Raw genomic sequence first — 21,477 nt, 5'->3', positions numbered from 1 at the left:
ACTAAAATGATAAAATAGGGTCAGAATCGAACCTGGTACATGGCTTATTACATAATTGATAACAAATTAATTTGATGATAAGCAATAGCAGCATTCGAATTTTAACTTATATAATTAAACTATAACTAAACTTAAACTAGTGGAACCCGCCGGCTTTACTTTCGCGATATTGATAAACCTTTAAGCACGCTATCCATCACCACAATATCACCCATGGGTGAATTAAAAAAGAGCCTATGTCTCTGAGCCTCAAACATCCTCCATGACAAAATTTCATCGAAATCGGCAGTGCATGCGTGAAGAGGTAAGACAGACAGAGTTAATTTCTCATTTATAATATTAGTACAGATTATTCCTAAGCTAATTCCAGACTATCGTTTTCGGTATCACATCTTCATTACTGACAAGATAAAACGAGTTTTAGTTATTATGATAACTGTTTATTAAATAATATTTAAATGCTATCAGTGATATATATAATAACTGCTCGTCGCGGTTTCACACGAGTACAATAAAAGACTGTATACGTACTTTTTAGATTGAAGAACAGACATAAAAATAAAATAATTTTTTTTTTTCCGCTAGCAAAGTTGAAATACTTGAATTTTATCTACTATTATTATAATATGCATACTTAACTTCGTCTCGAATCCGTTGGATTGTTTAAAAAGATCTAAGTGCGTAGAGATAAGAATTTAAAGGAAAAATATTCAAATATATTACGAATAAGAAACTCACAGAGGCACACAGACGCAAGAGTTAGAAAAAAGGTGACTAAATTAAATACAACGCTTCTTGAATTAATTCCATATTGACAACCTACCTACTTATATGTATCTCATAATACCTACCTACTACGGATAAACTACCCATATCGTTTGTAGATACCAGTCCATGGAGTCGCGTATTCGTCTCAAATAATAATATAATAGTTTATCTAAGTCACATAATTTGTAAATACCAAAATTTCAAGGCGAACATTAAATATGCGAGATAAAATACACAAACGCTGTATAATATTACAATTCATACGCCTCGTACGAGATTCTCATAAAAAAAAAATAATTAATATCAACAGCAAGGAAAAGTCAACTCAATCGCTTGAGATTTAACGTTTAAATTACATTAGATATAGTTAGATGATTTTATGAATGGGCGAGCGTGAATGGCGGACGTGACGTCACAATGGCGCGTCGATGCGCGTACGCACCTACGGGCTACGCCGTCAACATTACCTACTATATTTCTATAACTCATTGTTTACAACTGCACTTTTTGTAGTCCCACGATGCACTCGCGTGATTTAATCAATGAATTGTGTGAATTATGTACTTAAACTTTATTTTATAGATAACAATTACGTAACTACGTATTTGTTATATAATAGTTCATTAATGTACTTATGTTGGTTTAGTTTTCTTTTAATAATTCATATATTAGTCAATCGATGATGTAACGTGTCATTATCAAATTATTAATAAAAAAAAAGTACAAGTTTTGTGCTTTGATTATAATTTATTAGTAATAATATGATGTAGGACTGATGGAATACGGGGACCGTTTGCTTGCCGGTTCTTCTTAGTAAAATCTACGTTCCGAACTGGTTGTAAATACATTTAATTTATATTTCAAAATGTCAATTTAAAGTTGCTTGTATTCTATACAAACGAAGAGTATCGGAAAAGAACTGTATATTGATTTTATATTTAATAATAAATAAAATATGTCAATCAAAGAATTAGACTCGAAGTTTTGCGCTAAATGGTTTAGTTAAAAAGGAGCGTTGGAATCAAGTTCGCCGGTTTGTAGCGACTATCAAAATTAACTCAGGTAGTGACCCTGTATAGAAGTCGCCATCAAGGATTGCAAATTATCTCCTAGGTCATCTCAGCTCCTAACTATAGTTATATTGTTGATATAAAGTTTTATGATGTTTTATTTTGTAACATTTGATCACGAGGTACACTCATATTGAACCATTTAATTTATAATATACGAGGCTAACATTTTGGTTATAACTGATTTGCAACAGATGAGATTTGTAAAAAATTTAAAGCTCATGTCAAAGAAACATTGATAAATATGCCATATTACTTAAGGGGATATATTCACATAGGAGGTCGAAAAACCCAGCACGTTCATAACTTCGAGTAGTGAGGTGTTGTGAGTTTTTGTTTTTTTTTCTTTCAGATGATTTTTGAACAAACGGCAGTGGGTACCGCATAGGAAGATTTTTTTACGGCGCTCCAAGGAACATGCGATATTTTTCTATATTTAAGATATTTTTTAATAAAAAAAAATTTAACATATTCTTGAATGTGTAAACTCTTATTTGGTTCAAACCCAATCGGGAGTTTTAAATAGTTTTCCTACAAAAAAATTCGCATAATCGACCTTTTTTTCGGTATCCTAGGTGTATAAATCCACTTAATATAAAATTATATCAATGATAAAAAGCGTGGACTTAGTATTCTTATTTCTAGGATAGGACATACTGAGCTTAATTGTACTTTTCTGATATACTCCGTAATAAAAATGGTGGAAATGAGCATCTACTGTGTTTCTTTTCGGTAGAATCTACTTTCCAAATCGGTAGTTTCTTTACATTTAATTCAACACTGATATGACGACTCAACAATGCCTTAATGAGTCTACTCGAAGAAAGAATATTTTGATTTTGACTGCAAAATGTATATTCTTAGCAATTTTGTCGAGCGACCTCTTGAAAAACCGAATTGTAAAAAAAAATAGTATTTGTACCAAAATGGACGAGAAGTTGATTTAAAATATTATTTTCGATTTATCATATTATACTTAAAGATGGGAGTATTGAAATAGGCCTGTAATTACCGGGATCGCTTCTGTTTCCAGTCTTAAAAAGTGGTAAAACTTTACTACATTTTAACAAGTTAGGAAATGAACCCGTGTCTCAACTTTTGTTAAAAATTACTGCTATATACGGAGCAATATCGTATATGATGTTATTACACAGACATGACGATCAGTGCATTTGCAGTTGCTTTCACGTTCTAAATAAAATGATCGATAACATCGATCCGATTACGATTCTTCTTAAAGAATTACTTATAAAAACTTAAATACCGAAGTATAAAAACGAATCAAATTATCACCAAATATAGTGTAATCAATTCAAGGAGTTCATTAAATCAGACTCCAAGCTTCGTCGTCTCCATTGTATAAAGTAATAGCTGTTCGCTGATACATTGTTGCTTATAACATAGATATACATTTTAATAGACGTGTCAATTAATTAGTATTTATTTTAGTTCGTTTGTGAAGTTTGTAAAGTGAGGTAATAGAGATTTATAATTCTTGGGAGGGCTTTGAGCAAGTCTTTCTGGGTTGGTACCACCCACACATCATATATTCTACCGCCAATGAGCAATACTTAGTATTGATGTGTTCCGATTTAAAAGGTGAGTGAGCCAGTATAACTACAAGCAAAAGGGACATAACATCTTAGCTCCGAAGGTTGGTGGCAAATTTTGATGTAATGATTGGTTAATATATCTAACAGCGCCAATGTCTATGGGCGATGGTCACCATTTAAATTTAAGTGACCCATATGCACGTTCTCTTACCAACGTCATAAAAAAAAGTTACCGAAACTGTTCGTTTGCCTTGCATCGCCGTCACACTTGAGCATTATAATATCTCCGTCGGTTTGAGTTAGTCTCCGTTGAGAACTAACACCATGCCTAAAATTAATCAGGATTACACTTAACGTGACAACTTCAATTTAGACAATAAAATCAATTTAGCTTTGAAATAAACGCAATATAAAAAGTAATTAAATTTCCGTCATATTAATTAATAGCAGGTCATCTCTTAGGAGTCTTAAGGCAATGTTACTTACAGTATATATCACTCAATAAAGACCACATTCCGTAGCTAGTAGAGAATTCTTAAATGGACCGAACTTGTATCATAATTAAACATATACGTTTCACAGACGCTTTCAAAACTAAAGTGTCTCTATATTTCTTTATAAGTAATATAGCTTTTAGTTAATTTTGTCACATTTCTAAAGAAAATGTCTAGAAATATCTTTCTCACCGTCCTTTTTTCTACCTGGATTACGATAAATCGAACTCGTATTGTTACAGGGTCACTGTTGTAAATGAACACTGGTACTCGAAAAATATAAGCCACTTCTTCCACCAACAATGCGTATCTAAGATATTATGTACTTTACCGTCCGTAATTAAATTAGCCCACTCATCATTCAAACCGGAACCTAGCAATACAAAGTAGCTTCTTATCAGTTTCTTCAGCTGCTTGGAAGTAATATAGTAATTGCTCATTACATTCCAGAACAGTAATTTTTGAATAATTTTACTTACATATATTAATTATATTAAATTTATATTTTATAACTGAAGTAGTCATATATGATGTTACAGATTCAATAATTTTGTCTATAGACACTAAATTTGTAAGATCATTTGACATACTTTGTCATACTTTGAAATATTTAGATAACATATTTAGTTTAGGTAGTTTAAACGAACATAAGTGGACGGCTAAAACAAAGGCGCACTGTTACTGCAAGAACTACACTCCGTGAAAATGCCGCCAATAATGAAGCTTAAGACGTTATACCCTTGTGACCGGCTAACTCTCATCCCTTAAGCAAAAACAGCAACTAATTGAAAATTTGCGACAGGATTATACGAAAGTGGTACCCAGATAAGCTTATATAGTCTTTCCACTGATGTCACCATCGTGGAGGCAGAACACCATAGAGTACGCAGTATGTAGTTGAGAGAAATATCAGTTCTGGCCTTTAGAGTACAGAGAATAACAATTAGTATAAATAAATTTTAGTGACGGATTCTCCGTCGAAAAATTCTCAGTAACAGTTCCATGCCTGGAAGTGATCGTCTTCTGAAGAACTTCTAAGTCCTATCGAATTATAAGAGTGAGGCAATAAAGAGTGTACCTGTGTTTGCGCACAAACTTGTACATTATATACTTATATATTAATAGAGTAAGCCGATGTTTGTTCCAGTGATTATGGAACGATAGCTGCACATAAAAATCGGTTATGGTCTCATTTTGAAGAGCTCCAGCCGTAGATATGCAGAAAAATAAAGAGGATTCTTGATTGCAATTTTTCTAAATTCTTACGATTTAACAAATAATTCATTTTAGAGAGCGGAAAAAAGTTACTGGCCGTTTAGAGGCCGGTACTACAGCTTTATAAGAAAGTAAGAAAAAAACGTAAACAAAATTAAAAAAAATTGGTATCGACAAACTCCAATTCTAACTAAAGTAATGTATTTGACATTAAAAAAAACTTTCAAAAAAGTTTTCATAATTATGGCGTCAAATGTAGATGAGTGACTGGCAGTTTACAATGACATGAAATCAAAACAAAACCTGCCATAGGTTTCGATATTCCTAAGACATATTTTGAATAACCCAGTAGTATGTCCTGGTTAGTTAGCTGATTTACCTTGAGATTAGCCGCCGTGATTGAAATCGTTTAGACTTCATCATGCCTCATAACTATGCCAGTAATTAAAGGAACTTCTACAACCATGGGCGTTTTAGCAACCAATATATTAGTGATTTTATCTTTACAAATTGAAAACGCACAGCTCTCCTCAATAATAAAATCAGACAAACATTTTAAGGGCATTACGAAGGGCAATCGAATCAAAATATTTATTCATAAGCAAATAATAATCGTTTACAAATAGAATTGTAGTGAAAAGTATATGAATAGAAAATATGCTTAGCGTATTCGATAAAAATCTATTTAGTATGGGGCGTAAACTGTTAGTGAGTGGGGGGGGGACTTTTGATGTTCTATTTCCTATTGCAAAACTTTAAACCATTGAAACATATTATTCAACTACATGATGGATAACAATTACACATATTGCGAGAAGATAAAACGTGAAACCCAACATAAATCTGTCCGTATGTTCAAATCTAAGTAAATAACTAATTTGCAACGTGGTACCTATATCTAATTTAACAGAATTTAAACAGTTAACTAACAAGCAGCTAGATGGAATAACTTCAAAATCAAACCCTTCTATAATCAGGAAAGGAGGACTATCCTCCGGTGGGCCATTTATCGACTCATATGGGCTGTTAATTTTGACCACTACTAGTTTTACTCATCGCCCTATTACCTCCTCTGGTGATAGGTTAGGTGGTTCATTATTGGTCCGGAGGATCGGAATAGCGATTTATCGGGGAAATACTGCTAGCTTTCTTGCCACCATTCCAAGTACAGTAACTATTTAATTTTTATATTTGTATATAATTAAGATCTTTATGTTAATAGTTATTGTGTAAATATATATATATATTTACACAATAACTATTACCTCCGTGGTCGAGTAGTGTGTACACCGGTTTTCATGGGTACGTCACTCCGAGGTCCCGGGTTCGATTCCCGGCCGAGTCGATGTAGAAAAAGTTCATTAGTTTTCTATATTGTCTCGGGTCTGGGTGTATGTGGTACCGTCGTTACTTCTGATTTTCCATAACACAAGTGCTTTAGCTACTTACATTGGGATCAGAGTAATGTATGTGATGTTGTCCAATATTTATTTATTTATTATTTATATATATATATATATATATTGTTTATTACATAAAGTACGCATTGCGTTATTAATAATGAAGTCGTGTGGAGGAAGTGTTTTAATATTATGATGAACTCCTTATCAATATTAATAAAATTATTACATTTGAACCATGTAATCACACGAAGTAATCTATTTCCTTGAAATCTTATTACTTAACAAAACTATATACGAACAATTATTATTTTCAGATATTGAAATATATAGAAATATTTTTGAGCGCTTTCAGAGTTGGCCTCTTCTTTCTCTTGGTTTCTATTCTGTCTTAGTATGTATCGACCAATTTACATGTAAGCGAGGATGTAGTATCACGGTCTGGGGCCCGCGTTACTGGACTATATGGTCAGTCTTACACGGCGTACATCCATTAAATAGTTTTAAACCTACTCAAAGTATCTCAAGCATTAACCTGAGGAAAATTTAGTTCCTATAAACCAAAACGAAAAGATGAGAATTACATAAATGAAACTAGTATTTTAATTCGTTCATTCCATTTGAGTAACAATGTATAATATCATAATCTACATAATCAAAATGAATGAATGGTATGATTCATAGACTAACCCTGGAATGGGGACAATTGAATACATTTCCTCGTAGAACTTACGTCATACTGTTCATCTGATCTCGTCATTGTATCTCTTGATATATGGAATGGACCTTATATATTGATATTAACGAAGAAATACATATACTTATATATGTAATAATTTCAAAAGGACCTATCTTCATTACGGTCTGTATGTAATTCAGTAGTTTGTTATGTTTATGCCATATTGAGCCTTATTGACAGTTTTCAATATTACTCGACAGTCGTTAATTGTGTATATGAGATCTTGGATATATACATATCACATATTAAAATAGTACTAATATTTTACCAAAGAGATATAAATGAGAACAATCCAGCAGTTTTATAATAAAGTTGGTATGTATATTGTTTTTTTTTATGTAATAGGTTAGCGGACGGACCACCTGATGGTAAGTAGTCATCACCACAAGTAAACAATGGTGCCGTAAGTAATAATAACCATTCCTTACATCATACCAATGCGGCACCAACATTGGGGGCTAAGTTATTATGTCCCCTTTTACTGGTTACTCACCCTTCAAATCGGAACACAACAGTACTACACACAGCATATCTGCGTGGCATAGAATATCTGATGAGTGGGTGGTACCCAGACGGGCTTACACAAAGCCATAACTGCAAAACTTAGTTATTCGAACTGTATGTTTAAAAAACAATGATACAACCCAAAGAATAGCCTTAGGAATATATTGGTAGTTTAGATGCCGAAGTAACTTGCTACCAAATCGTACTATGTACGTAGTAACTATGAAATTATCATCAAATCACGCTAATAGTTGAATATAATGTTTTAACCGACTTTAAAAACTATGTGTATTTTTTTACATTTTTAACAAATTACTCGATGGTCTTAAGACCGATTTGAATGATTTAAACTTTATTCTAACGAGTGAGATCCCTAGATTCTATTTATCTTATCTTTTCATTTGACTAATCTTTCAGAAAATCAGTAAAAGGCTCTAGTGATTAAGATTGTCATTTACCATTGGTTTAATTTGTTACTATCCTTATTTTTAATTATATTAATACAAAGTTACTTTTTAGGTTTTGAGGTTTATCCTGAAATGGTTCCATTAAAAATTTTAAAAGATCTGATATTCAGTTTCGGAGACAAACAACTGAAGCATTCCGTAAATTATATCAGCAAATCAATCACGATTGCTATGTTATCGCTATATGCTATATAGGTTGGCCTTTTTTTCGTTAATAACCTTTTATTTATAATTTATATAGAAATCAGTTCTGTCTATTTCTGTTCAATTCTTCTGCGTTACATAGTTATGTAGAATACTTTAACGCTCACTCTCTGACGTTCGTCCGCTTCCCGAGAACTTTAGGTCAAATTATGTGACACATTAATCGTTATCAAAATAAATAACATTGATTCAAATATAATAAAATATTTTTTACTGTTAACACACACTTAACACAGCTGGGATTAGTTATTTATATTGCAAGATGTTTCGACGTGAACCGTACGACAACATTGTTTTGTTGACGCTACTTATTTTAATGTGTGTACTTATACTATTGATTATGCACACACAAGTGATTTTATATAGGTCAGTATGATATCGCAATGGTAAGTGATCACCACTGTTGACTTTGGTGCTTTAAAAACCAACCCACATTGGCTCACAAATAGCCCTTCTAACCAATGAGATTTTCAATAAGAATGAAGAAAACACGTTGGCCCTTAAGGTGTTTTATTATTTAGCACAGTACGAATAGACGGATTCATTATTATGACCAGTGAGTCTCCCGCGAAACTTCGCGTTTGTGCAAAAGATTTTTTAAGAATTTCGAATACCTACGACAGGTTTTGTTTTGATTTCATTTCATTATAAACTGCAAGTCACTCATCTAAATTTGGTGCCAAAATTATGAAACCACTTTTAAATGAAATTTCTAATACTAAATAGTATACATTAGTTCAGTTAGAATTGGAGTTTGTCGAAAATAATTGACTTTAATTTTGTTTACGTTTTTAATTTTTTTAATACATTCATTTGCGCAGCTCTTATTATTATTTGTTAATTCGTAACAATATAGTAAAATGCCATCAAGAATTCACTTTAATTTTCTTCACATCTACGGCTGGAGCTCTTCAAAATGAGACTATAACCGATTTTTATGTGCAGCTATCGTCCCATAATCACTGGGACAAAAATTATTTAATTTTTCCATCAGGTTAGCCTCCTGCTCGTTTGCCACGTAAACCATGAAAAAAAGTAATTTCATAGTTAGATAATATCCTTAACTACAATTACTGCAAAGATTCTTTAAGAACGTATGAGACCATTTTTCGAGTGTTTGATATTTTTTGTTTTGTTTCGCTCCATTCACTTTAAATTACTAATAAATATTGTATAGAAGTCATTATTTAGTGTAATATTTATTTCTTATTCCTAAACTTACGGTGTATATTATTATTATTATATTGTATTAATACAGTACCTACTACTCGAGAATACCTATTTAGTTTTAGTGTTAAATTTATAAAAATATTAAAACCTTCATGGTATCGAATCGTTAAAAATCGGTAGAAACTTACCATAATTAGTTATTATATTATAAGCTAAAACCAGCGGCTTTACTCGCATGGAATTTATAAAAATTTATCTAAAGCACAAAAATCATAATCTCCCTTTACCTCTCGAGATGTTAATGAAAGAAAAGTAGCCTAAGTCCCCCGGTACTCAAACTATCCCCTTAATAAGATTTTATCTAAATCTGAGTTACTTTCGTATTTATAATATTGGTAAAGATATTTCAATGATATTACGTAGTCGGCTTTCTTTGAATTTAATAATTACTATTTTATTATGCCAGTGACTTTATATTACCATAAGTTCTTTAAAATTTAAAAGCCTTACTAAATAAACACATCATTAGCGCGACATTAACGTTAATAATGTCGAAATGACACGTTTAAAATTCAGTACGTTTGGTGTCTGTATATAAATAGGTTAATTAATAAAATAAAAAAAAAAAATTCTAGCACAGATAATTAATTTCCTTCGGCGTGAACTTGAAATTGCCTTAAATTACAATTTCGTGGGCCGCGAGTTTCCGGCATCGTATTTATGAGTCAGAGGGGCGTTTGAGATAAAAAAAAAACATTATAATAAAGCTAGTTCCCAAATAGGGATGATAGTATTTAAAAAAAAATATTAAAAAAAACTTACTTAAAAAAATAAAAAAAAGATATCCCCCTCCCAAACGCTCTGAGCTGTTACGTGGTATTGAAAACGTCACGGTGTGATAAATGAACAGTAATTGCTATCTGTCCACAGTCGATGTTTAAGGCTTTAATATTCTCTTGCAAAGAGATTTAAAAAGAACCGAAAATAATGAATACCAATTTTTTTAGTGGTGTGCTGTGCCACATGCACACAACAATCAATAAGACGACAGAAATATATTCATAGCAAGTTATGCACAAATAAGGAAAATGAGGTTAACAATGTCTAGGATTCAACGGTATTAAACAAAACAAGTAATGACATAGTATGTTTAACTTGTTAATTATATGTCGCTAGATATAATATTATTGTAACATACTTTACATAAACATTACACAAAGACGTTTTCACGTTCCTAAACAAACCTAACTTAAAACATAACATAATCTTTCGTTAGTTACATATTAAGTAGAACAATATTTACAAATTGAGAATTTATTGAAATTATTGTTAAATATATATTATCTCATTTAAAATGACACCATAAATCGTAATAAGACAGTGACGTAACGCGCTCGGATTGGCGTTCGAAATCACGTGATACCAAAAATAAAAAAAAGCTATTACAACGAATAAACATTAATTATAATATATTTTCGATTTATATTTCTATCCCTATACACACACGAGGTGTTGAATTTAGAGTTGACTGGGATTAATTTATTATTTATAAGTGTCACGTGACATTTAATAGTCAATTGAAATGGCCGTATTTCGCAAAATCTCATGTTTCCAGCTTAGTTCAACAATACCTATTTAAAAAGGGATTAAGGTACGATGTTAACGTTAAATAACAATGTTTTTAAAATTATATGTACTATGTGTAATCTTATTCCAGAAGTAGAATCAAGGGATAAGGATAGAACCGGTGACGGTCACGTGTACAGAATCTTCATGAATGATAAACCAATTGTCAATACTGTGTCAAGTAGTCGAATGAACTAAATTAATGTCTTTTTACATTGTACGTCTTATTTGCTTTCAAAACATTTCAAACATCTGCATAACTCAATGATTTGAGGATCATGATTGGCCTTGAGTCATGAGGACTTGTCCTTGACACACTCGAAGTCTGAGAGAGCCACGCCCCTAAATTAGTGAGATGAGCCGGCGAGTCTGTGTTGGCGCCAATGTTTATAATGTTGGTCGCGGCTATTCAATTCTAAGCTAAGAAGATTCCAATGTTTGGTCAAATGTTGGAATGTTGATTAAATTTGAATAAATATTGTCCATTTACCATATTTAGTATAAATTGTGTTGACCTTAGTATAAATATATTAATTCAGTATTTTTTATTACATTGTAAACTAATTCGTTTGACATATTTATTAAATATTTATGTCAAAAACGTTAAGTAATCTTAATAAAAAAAAAAAGTTAAGTTGTTCTTCATGAGTTCAAGTTCAATTAAGTGTACTTTCCGAATAAGTAGGCATTTATTTATGTTAGACGTTATTCTTTAGATAATAATTACGTAATAGCAGACATACATAATATAACAATAACGTTTTTTTGAACAAAACTCGCTGGCCAACCAGGAAAACGTCCTAGCGAATACATTTCACAAATACTGGGGCCAGACACGGAACAAATAACATCACAAAAATGGTACGATTTAAAACACTGGTACCTTTTCTGTTTTCAATATCATGGCCAAAGCAAAATAATACAAAGATTACGTCTAAGTAATAAAAATTAACTTATCAAGCATATATTAAACATCTCTAGAATTAAGTCTAGGTACAAAATAATGAAATTACTCATGGTGCAATTTTTGGCATTTCAATTAAATAAAATTCTAAATATATCTCTTATTTATTTGTAATTTAGGTAAAGTGAATGATTGAAAATAAGTTAATTTATAATATAATTAACTTAACCAAGTTTTTTTTATAAAATTAGGACGTATGACACTTCCATAAGTCTGTTCTTTGTATCGTAGGAAATATTCCATAGCAACGGCTTGTACGCAATTACATAGTAATTTATTCATAGTATTTCAGCGGAATACTCGACTCGTATCGCCCCAAGTATCCGAAGTGAAACTTCTTCGCGCGATGGGAGCACGTATTCAAGGTCGAATTTGAGTGAAACGTTTCTTTATGCAACATTTATGACGCAAAGTTTCACTTCTGACATGATTACAGAGTTAGAAGAGCTCCTTTTGGATTCGTCGAGAATGAGAATTGACTAGTTTCGGTTGTATTGCGTAACAAACATCTGAAAATACAAACTTTCGCTTTTATATTATAAGCTTTGTCCACAAACATGTTTTAGATATTACTCTTAATTAAATAATTAAATTTTTATCAGCAATTAACATTTTATGTGAAAAAACACAGTATATCTAGTTCATACTATGTAATACAACCCTATATGCTGCTTAAAAATATATTTCGGGACTATTCCCTGGCGTGCTTTTTATACCCTAAATTAAAAGTATCCAATATTACAAGACCAAAAATAAGTACTACTAGTAGTGTTATGGTATAAATTCAACGCTTAGTTGGCCAAGAAATATATTTTTTATATATCTGTTTGGATTTTTTTTAATTGATTAAAACTTCAAATATTAATATATAAATATAAACATAGTTATACAAATACCAAAATCCGTTTGCCCCGGTGATTTATGCTTTTGTTCTCAAAAGGGCAGCTAGTAACAAATAATTCGGCCTCGAACCCATCCCGACATAGCAACAGGGCTTATATCCACGTTGACGAAGATCAGACCAGCCGACGCCTCGGTATGTGCTAATATTTAATTATCTATATAATAAAACTTAGTTTGATTGTCTGTCCATTATTTTATTTAAAGTTTTAAGCTCATTAAAATGTAGGTCACAGTGAGTTACGAAATAACGATATGGGTAGTTTTAAAAACGCTCTGGCGTACAATTTGGCACACGACGTGGAATTGTTAATCCTTTTGACACTATTAAAGATAATATATATAAATATTAAACTATATTTCACTTAATTTTCTATTATGAGTAAAAATATTTTATCAAATTATATTTAATGTAAGGACTTTTTGCAATTCTGCCTGAGTAGGTACCATACCATTAGATAATCTACCGCTGAACGGCAATACTTAGTATTCTTGGAACACACAGTTTGAAGGGTGAGTTAGCCAGTTTAAGTACAGGTTCAAGAGACATAACATCTTAGCTATAAAGGCGTATTGGCAATTTAAGGGATGGGTAATATTTCCTGCAGCGCAAATAGTAAAAGAACCAGATGATTTGACACACTTTTGGAAAGGCCTATGTCCAGCACTGGATTGTGATTGGCTGATGGTGATGAGGATTAAGAACAGTTGCTATTTGGACCAATAAAAAATCTCTAATAACATTTAATCCTAATTGCGATTAAACCTGAACCAGGCTTTTCCAAGCTGGTTAAAATTATCGGAAACACAAATATTACGCAAATATAAATATTTCCTATATTTTGTTGCTAGGCTGAAACGCAAAGGTTCGAACCGACCGCGTACAAGGGAAGCGGAAGTGACCGAGTTGCGACTCATCTTTAATACCACGTCTACACATGTGCCGAGATAATGGTAACAAAGAGTTTTTATTACATTCAAACATTCAAATGGTTTTATTGGGGTCAAGGACAAATATTTAAAAAAAAATGTAAAAATTGCGAACCATTTCTGACCTAAATAAAAAGTGATTATCGAATACATATCGACGATAAGAATTACTATATACATATAAGTTTAACAACTTCAAAATGCTTTCACAAAATGGCACCTTGAAAGTTGACATTTTAAAAAATTATGACGTCACAAAAATGTTAACCGGAACGCTTCTACGAATTCAGAATAAATTTATTGAAATCGGTTAAATCGTTTAGACTAAGATCACACTCGTAATAGCAATTAATAAATATTTCAGTCAAAATAAAAACAATGGCCTCTTTACTTGGTTTACTAAGACGAATATAAATTACTACGATAACAAATTAGATACATAGAAAATATTCCAACTTTGAAGAATTGGAATTATTGATTTTCAAGCAGGATTTATTAGAAAAATTTAATTGTCATAAATTCGTATTCCAAATTTTGGAAAAGAGTAACTACTGAGTTTCTTGAATTCTTAACTGTAACATGACAATTCCAAAGTGCTTGTATAGGTCAACTTGAATAAAGTATATTTTATTTAATTTGACATATTATAATTTGTATTGTGTACTGTAATACTATTGTTTTTTTTATTTAATTTTTTTTAATCTGTGACAAACGACTTGACTGTCGAATGATACTATAATGTTCTACTGCTATTATTCTATAAATACGAGAAAATATTTCGACAATTTCCGATGTTCACATAATAAATATATATGTAGAAGATTATACTTTCGTCTATTTAATATTTAGTTTCTCATATATTGTAAAACATATTATAAATTATAATAAGTATAATTCTCAGAAATATATGTCGTTATTTTAAAATTAAATTTCGTGATCTTAATTATTTGTTTTTATACTACACGTTTTTATATTCAAGTTAACATAATCTTACAATTAGTTAAAATGTTGAACTAATTAATATACCTCAATTAAAATTATACATAGCAACAACATATTTATATTAACATACATTTCAACCTTCCTCAAACATAACGAAATATCTAAATTGATTTAACACATTTAAAAATTGAATTAATTTAATCATCAAATGTACGCACGTATGCACCTAATACAATACAAACGTTTGACCCTTTTAAAGAAAAAAAAAAATTCCAATAGTATTGAACAGTGGGCACGGAAAAACTAGTCGTCTATTTACACATACATTTACACACAGACAAGGCTTTTTGTTTGTGGTTGTGTTATAATATACGATAAATAATTCGGGGTTTATCGAAGGGGCCGCGTTCGAGATATAAATTGTGCTGACCATGTGTTTAGAAAAAATCTACGGATTCATCATATATACAACGAACAATATGTTGAAGAATTAAAAATATTTATTTTTGTAATACATTTCCTTTTCATGTCTTAAACAACATTTCTTAAAAAAAAATGAGTAATTTATATTGCTACTATATTAATATTTTCTTACACTGATAGTGACTTTCGAATTATACAATAATTAAAACTTCGGTTAAGTGAGAGCCCACGAATGATTCAGAGTTGGGCAAATCCCTCTTTTATTTATGAGACAGAAAATGAAATCAATTAGCTATTACAACGGATTTGTGAACGTACTGTGTATCTCGAAATTTCTTCGAGCTCATGAAATTTTTATTAAAATAATTAAACACGAAACATATTTGGAACACAAAATATCAGTTGATATATTCGTAACCAATTTGCAATAGCCGTACTTAAAACCTAATTGGAAAAATATTTCATGGTTACCCCAACGTTGGATACTCAGCCAAGGTCAGACCGCGCTCACACTCGCAAACTACGATATCCTTCGAAGCGGTCGTAGACCCACGGAAGTCGGCTCGACCATCGTAACACGACCCGCCGCCACCCGTACAATTCCCCTACAAAGGCATTACTAACCAAACGGAGCTCGAAGAAGCGGCTCCATCTAAATGGCCGACGGTTTTATGTCATCACGTAAAGCGACCTTCATTTTCGATGTTTATGTAAACCGCGTGAACAAGTTCCTATGGCGTTACGGCATTATTATTTCCTATTATATTTAATACGGAGTTTCTGTTCCCGCGGTTTTGTACGTTTGAACATTATATTATGTTTACACTGAGTTTCGTTCCACGACTCCTCGTCTTGCTGTATTAACTCCCTAAAATATCCGGCGGTAACCGGTAACCGGCGGTTAAGCTTTGTACCTGTAAGACCTGCCTCACCAATTCTACCATAGTTTTATATATACAAACATACCACATTGTAAATAGTCACATTTGGTTTGGAATTACCATCTATCTAAAATAAATTGATTAGCTCGTCTACCGTCTTGTTTTGTTTTTATATAGATAGCCAGACGTTAAGTGGTCACCACCGCCCTTAGAAATTGGCGCTGTAAGAAATATTTAATAATAGTTATGTCAAAGAATTTGAATACAAGGTCTGTCAACCTGTCTTTCCTTTATTTGTCATCCGATTTTCTTTATATTATTTGGTAGCTCGATTGATGAGCGTTAGTTTTATCAAAAATTAGAAATTAAAGTAGATTTTTTTAAAACATGTTAATTCATACATTACGATGCGGACAAAAACTGACTGGAGCTGCAACGAAACTAAGAGTTGTACACCTAACTTGTTTCTTTGCTATTTTCATTATAAAAAAAATATATATTTGAACGTTCTTTTTTTAAATGTTTATTTCACTTTAAAAATTGTTTGTTATTTTAATTTTTTGGCTAATCTTTGACATTCAATGGTGTTATTCGAAGTCATATAAAAATAAAAAAGGAATTTGGTTTAGCAGTCTTGAAGCGACGAATGACAGATATGTAGCCTTTTGTAATCTTCTAAATATATTTTTATAAACACCGATACAGACTATTTTTATACTATGGAGAGCTATATTAATGATTTTTTGTTAGTGTTGTATATTGAACAATATATAAATAAATTTTGATCGACTGTTTATTGCATAGTAAAGGCAGAAGAACAAAGTTTTTTCTTAAACACTTTATACTAGTAAATGTTACGTCAATCCTGATCATTGTTTTGCGTAAAACTGTACGAGTTCAAAAACCGTTCATTTTATTAATGTACTAAGTATAACATATTTTTAATCGTATTGTCACGATTATAATTTGTCATGTGCAAAATTTCAGGTCAATAGGCTGTCACTCGTGTGAAATTCATTCATTCGTTCTTTTAATTGAGATTACAAGAATCGTTCATTGTGTTTGAATTAAAAATAAATGTGTATCAAAAAAATCAAAGACCAAATGATTTGTTAAAACAGAAAACGATTTATTTAATATAAATAAATATTGGACAACAACACAAAAATTACTCTGGTCCCAATGTAAGTAGCTAAAGCACTTGTGTTATGGAAATCAGAAGTAACGACGGTACCACAAACACCCAGACCCAAGATAACATAGAAGACTAATGAAGTTTTTATACATCGACTCGGCCGGGAATCGAACCCAGGACCTCGGAGTGGCGTACCCATGAAAACCGGTGTACACACTACTCGACCACGGAGGTCGTCAATATCATAATAGGAATAGTTTATTCAATTTAATTTATTTTTTCCAAAAATTTCATTATCCTCTAAGGATATATGGTGTTCTACTCGTGATATCTAAATCAGACACCGCTTTTTGTAAACATATCAATTCCGGTATCGAACACAAATAAACCTTCGGTACCATTCGTGAATGGTTCAATGAATGTTTTCTAGATCGTGACACTTGTTTTCAAGTTTAAGAGTTATGTTAAATTTTCTAACTAGATAACGTTTTCGGAAACAAACTTCAAATGGTATTTGCAGATAGAGAAATAAAATGTTTGTATTCAAAAAAACTGGAATTTAACGCTGCAAAGAGTATTTACTGTATTTTTATCAAATTTATTTTCATAGACATATCCCATACTATATTTTTTTTCGAATTTATTTTATCTACACTAATGTATTATATTTCGTATTCTTCGATAGATGTTAAAAAAGGTCACTTACCTGAGAACTTTACGTCTATTATTGGGATGAAGCCTTGAAGCCATTTCAGGATCGATTGCATTTAATCTCGCATGGATTTCATCATTTGTAAATCTGCTTTCATTGTCTACGTCTTCTTTTAATTGTTCTTTACTTATATCTTTGATTTCAACACTATTTATTTTGCTTGAATCTGTATTGTCTGACGATATACCAGGTGCTGGTACATTATCTGATAATTCATTGATATTATCATTAGAAAGTTTTTTACGGCAATTTTCTCCACTTACGTCTGTTTCGCAATAGTCTCTCTTTCTTTTACTTTTTTCCCAAAGTAATTCGTCTGCATTATTCATATCTTCGACGAGTATTTTATAAACAATAGATTCTATGTAATAATTTGTACCTCCCACAATGATAGGAATCTTTCCTTGCTCTGTAAGATTATCAATCTGAATGAAATGTTAAGAAATTTTTGTTATCGAACAATCAGATGTTAGTAGCAATATTACTAAGAATATATTGATTAATGTTTTAGTTATTTGTTCTTTAGTGACAAAGAAATAATAAAATGAACAAGAAATATTGACAATTAAACAAGAACAATGTTCTCCTGGCCAAATTTCGGTCACAGAGGCCGTTCAATGCGGAAACCAGTTAACTGCGCAGGGCTTATTGCGTATCATAATGTACCTAGAAGTTTGTACGCAAACACAGGTGTATTTATGTATTATCTATTTCCACACACTAATATTTCGAATTTAACAGGACCAATATTTAAAGGTCGCACACCACGTGATACATGTTTTACGAAGCAACTCTTTAACTCGAGAAATTCTCTGTCGTAGTAGTACCTAGAATTACGCCTCTACTATCAGAAGCAGATTATTATTTTATAAAAATTATGAATAGAATATCATATCATTAGTTATACGTTTATTTATAGTATCTAATATGACATTTAAATATCATAACTAGTTTAACAACGAGTTTTAGCTACATTTTAAATGTGTTAAGGTTTAATTATTATCTGATGATAGATTACGTGGAGTAAAATGTACGAAAATATAGTTGTAGAAATGTCACATATTTGAGCGTTAAGTATCAACACTTGTATTGTTTTGTTCCGGTTTGAAGGATGTGAGCCAATGTAAGTACAATGACACACCATCTTAGTTCCCAAAGTTGGAAGCGTACTTGCGAACATTCCAATATATTATTAAAAAGTAACCCAATTTCAAGACCTATGACCAATTAATGATCCCAAACAGAAGGTCTAGGGTTTATTTTGAAAAAATCTAAATTTAATAAAGTTAAGAACTCTTTTAAAAAAGTTGGATATCTCGAAAAATAAATAAACCATCATTAGACACAAAAGAGAGATCTATACTGTTCTTCGACTTATTTTAATATTAGATTTTAAGTTTGAAAAAATTCTAAAATGGTTCAAACTGCGTCGTTGTAAGATAAACAAAAATACAAAAAAAAAATCGAAATCAAGAATACCTACTAACTCGATTAAAAATTTTCAACGTATCAGGAACCAACGTTGAGCCTCTAAGCATTTGTGCAAACGATTACAGACTAAATATTTTAAATTGTAAATATCAAACAATATACTTTAATTCTATCACGAGATCTGTGTCGCATTCCGCCGGAGTGTACTGCTGAACAAACAGGACCATCCATTGTACGATGCTTGACAAATTAACGCTGCCGGCGACCTGACTTTTTCTATTAAATAAAGATCGCCGTTACCCCTAGTACCGAGTTTTGCTTATTTTGTGATTATTCAGAATAACCGCGGTTCGAACTGTCGGATAAATTGTTTTTTTTTTTTTAAATATATTATTGTTTGTTAGTTACACGAAAACAGGTGACATGATCTGTTTTGCATATATATTTTTGACAATTCTGAATATTACTCGAATAAATAAAGAAGTCGTAACTGGTTCGTATAAATAAATATTAAAAAGGATACAATTTTAAGAGCTCTATTTCTAAAGTCAACTACTGTGAACATCTGATGTGGTTCGAGGATATCCAGTAGATGATGCGGTACCAACTCCCGCTCCTGGAGAGAAGCCTTCGCTGTCACGATATCCAGTCCTTTGTAAATCTGAAATAATTTAGATTGTCAATACTTATAATATATTAATACTGAAAAATAATTTATTCACTTTCGTTACAAATATGTGTAATATATATATAGTTTATTTTATGGCATAGTTTGTCGGACGAACATATGGGCCACCCGATGGTAAGTGGTCACCACCGCCCATAGACAATGGCGCTGTAAGAAATATTAACCATTCCTTACATCGCCAATGCGCCACCAACCTTGGTAACTAAGATGTTATGTCCCTTGTGCCTGTAGTTACACTGACCACTCACCTTTCAAACTGGAACACAACAATACTGAGTACTGTTGTTTGTCGGCAGAATATCTGATGAGTAGGTGGTACCTACCCAGACGGGCTTGCACAAAGCCCTACCACCAAATAAACAAAGTTTAACAATTCAAAAATAATATTATATATTTACAAATAACTAAACTCGCATAAATTTACTTGGCCGCTAGGTACCATAAATCCCTACCAGTTAGGTACCACCCACTCATCACATATTAACCGCTGAACAGAAATACTTAGTATTGTTGAGTTCCGGTTTAATGGCGCACGAGCGATGGAAGGAATGGTTAATATTTCTTACAGGGCAAATAGACATTTGCCACCGCAAATGGACATGCGCAGTGGTGACCACTTACCATCACGTGGCACAATCACCCATCCGACTACCTATATCATAAAAATATATATATTTATAAACATTTAGCACCTATTTCAAGGATATTATAAGTAGCTGTTGTTATAAAAGGTGGAATATTCAGAACTTATTATTAATATTTGATACATTATGTAACGTGCTAATCTAAAAAAAAAAGAAACCGTTTAAACTGATTGTTACGAATCTTTGAATGATTATTATAGTCCAAGGCTTCTTAAGGTTACAGGTCTAAGACGCAAAAGGTCACTCATACATTTTCTGAACAATCAGGTTCAATATTAATATCGTTCTATAATCTATTCATAAGATAACCAAGAGGTAAACAAAATATTAATAATAAAAAAAAAACAAACTCAACTAGAACCTAAGAATCTAAAACGATTAAAAACAACTTCTAAAAAGCCAAGCGATATAAAAGATTAACAACATACTAAAATATAAACAAACAAAACATACTTTCAATAACGAAATCATAAAGTAATTAAGATCAACTACGAATGAAATTATATTCACAGTAATAGAGAATTTAAATATAAGTGATGGCACACATCATTAACAATTAAAACACCACACAATATTAAACGTGACCACATTATCTAAAGGGCAAGAATAGGTCCCGA

The 21,477-nt window shown here is 31.6% G+C and overlaps 1 protein-coding gene across 2 annotated transcripts in view; it reads right to left on the bottom strand.

Annotated features, from left to right (window-relative positions):
• The window catches only part of LOC113395765 (tRNA dimethylallyltransferase), a 249,494-nt gene that overhangs the window by 119,891 nt on the left and 108,126 nt on the right, over positions 1-21,477 (bottom strand). For both annotated transcript variants that reach the window (XM_026633441.2, XM_064217279.1), the window contains exons 2-3: positions 20,052-20,189; positions 18,092-18,522 (exon numbers count right to left, since the gene is read on the bottom strand). In XM_026633441.2, the coding sequence (XP_026489226.2) occupies positions 18,092-18,522; positions 20,052-20,189 (569 nt within the window). The remainder of the gene's footprint in view (positions 1-18,091; positions 18,523-20,051; positions 20,190-21,477) is intronic.

The sequence above is a fragment of the Vanessa tameamea genome, chromosome 16, assembly GCF_037043105.1.
Source record: "Vanessa tameamea isolate UH-Manoa-2023 chromosome 16, ilVanTame1 primary haplotype, whole genome shotgun sequence".
In the NCBI taxonomy this organism is placed as follows: domain Eukaryota; kingdom Metazoa; phylum Arthropoda; class Insecta; order Lepidoptera; family Nymphalidae; genus Vanessa; species Vanessa tameamea.
This window is presented reverse-complemented; position numbering and strand designations above follow the sequence as displayed.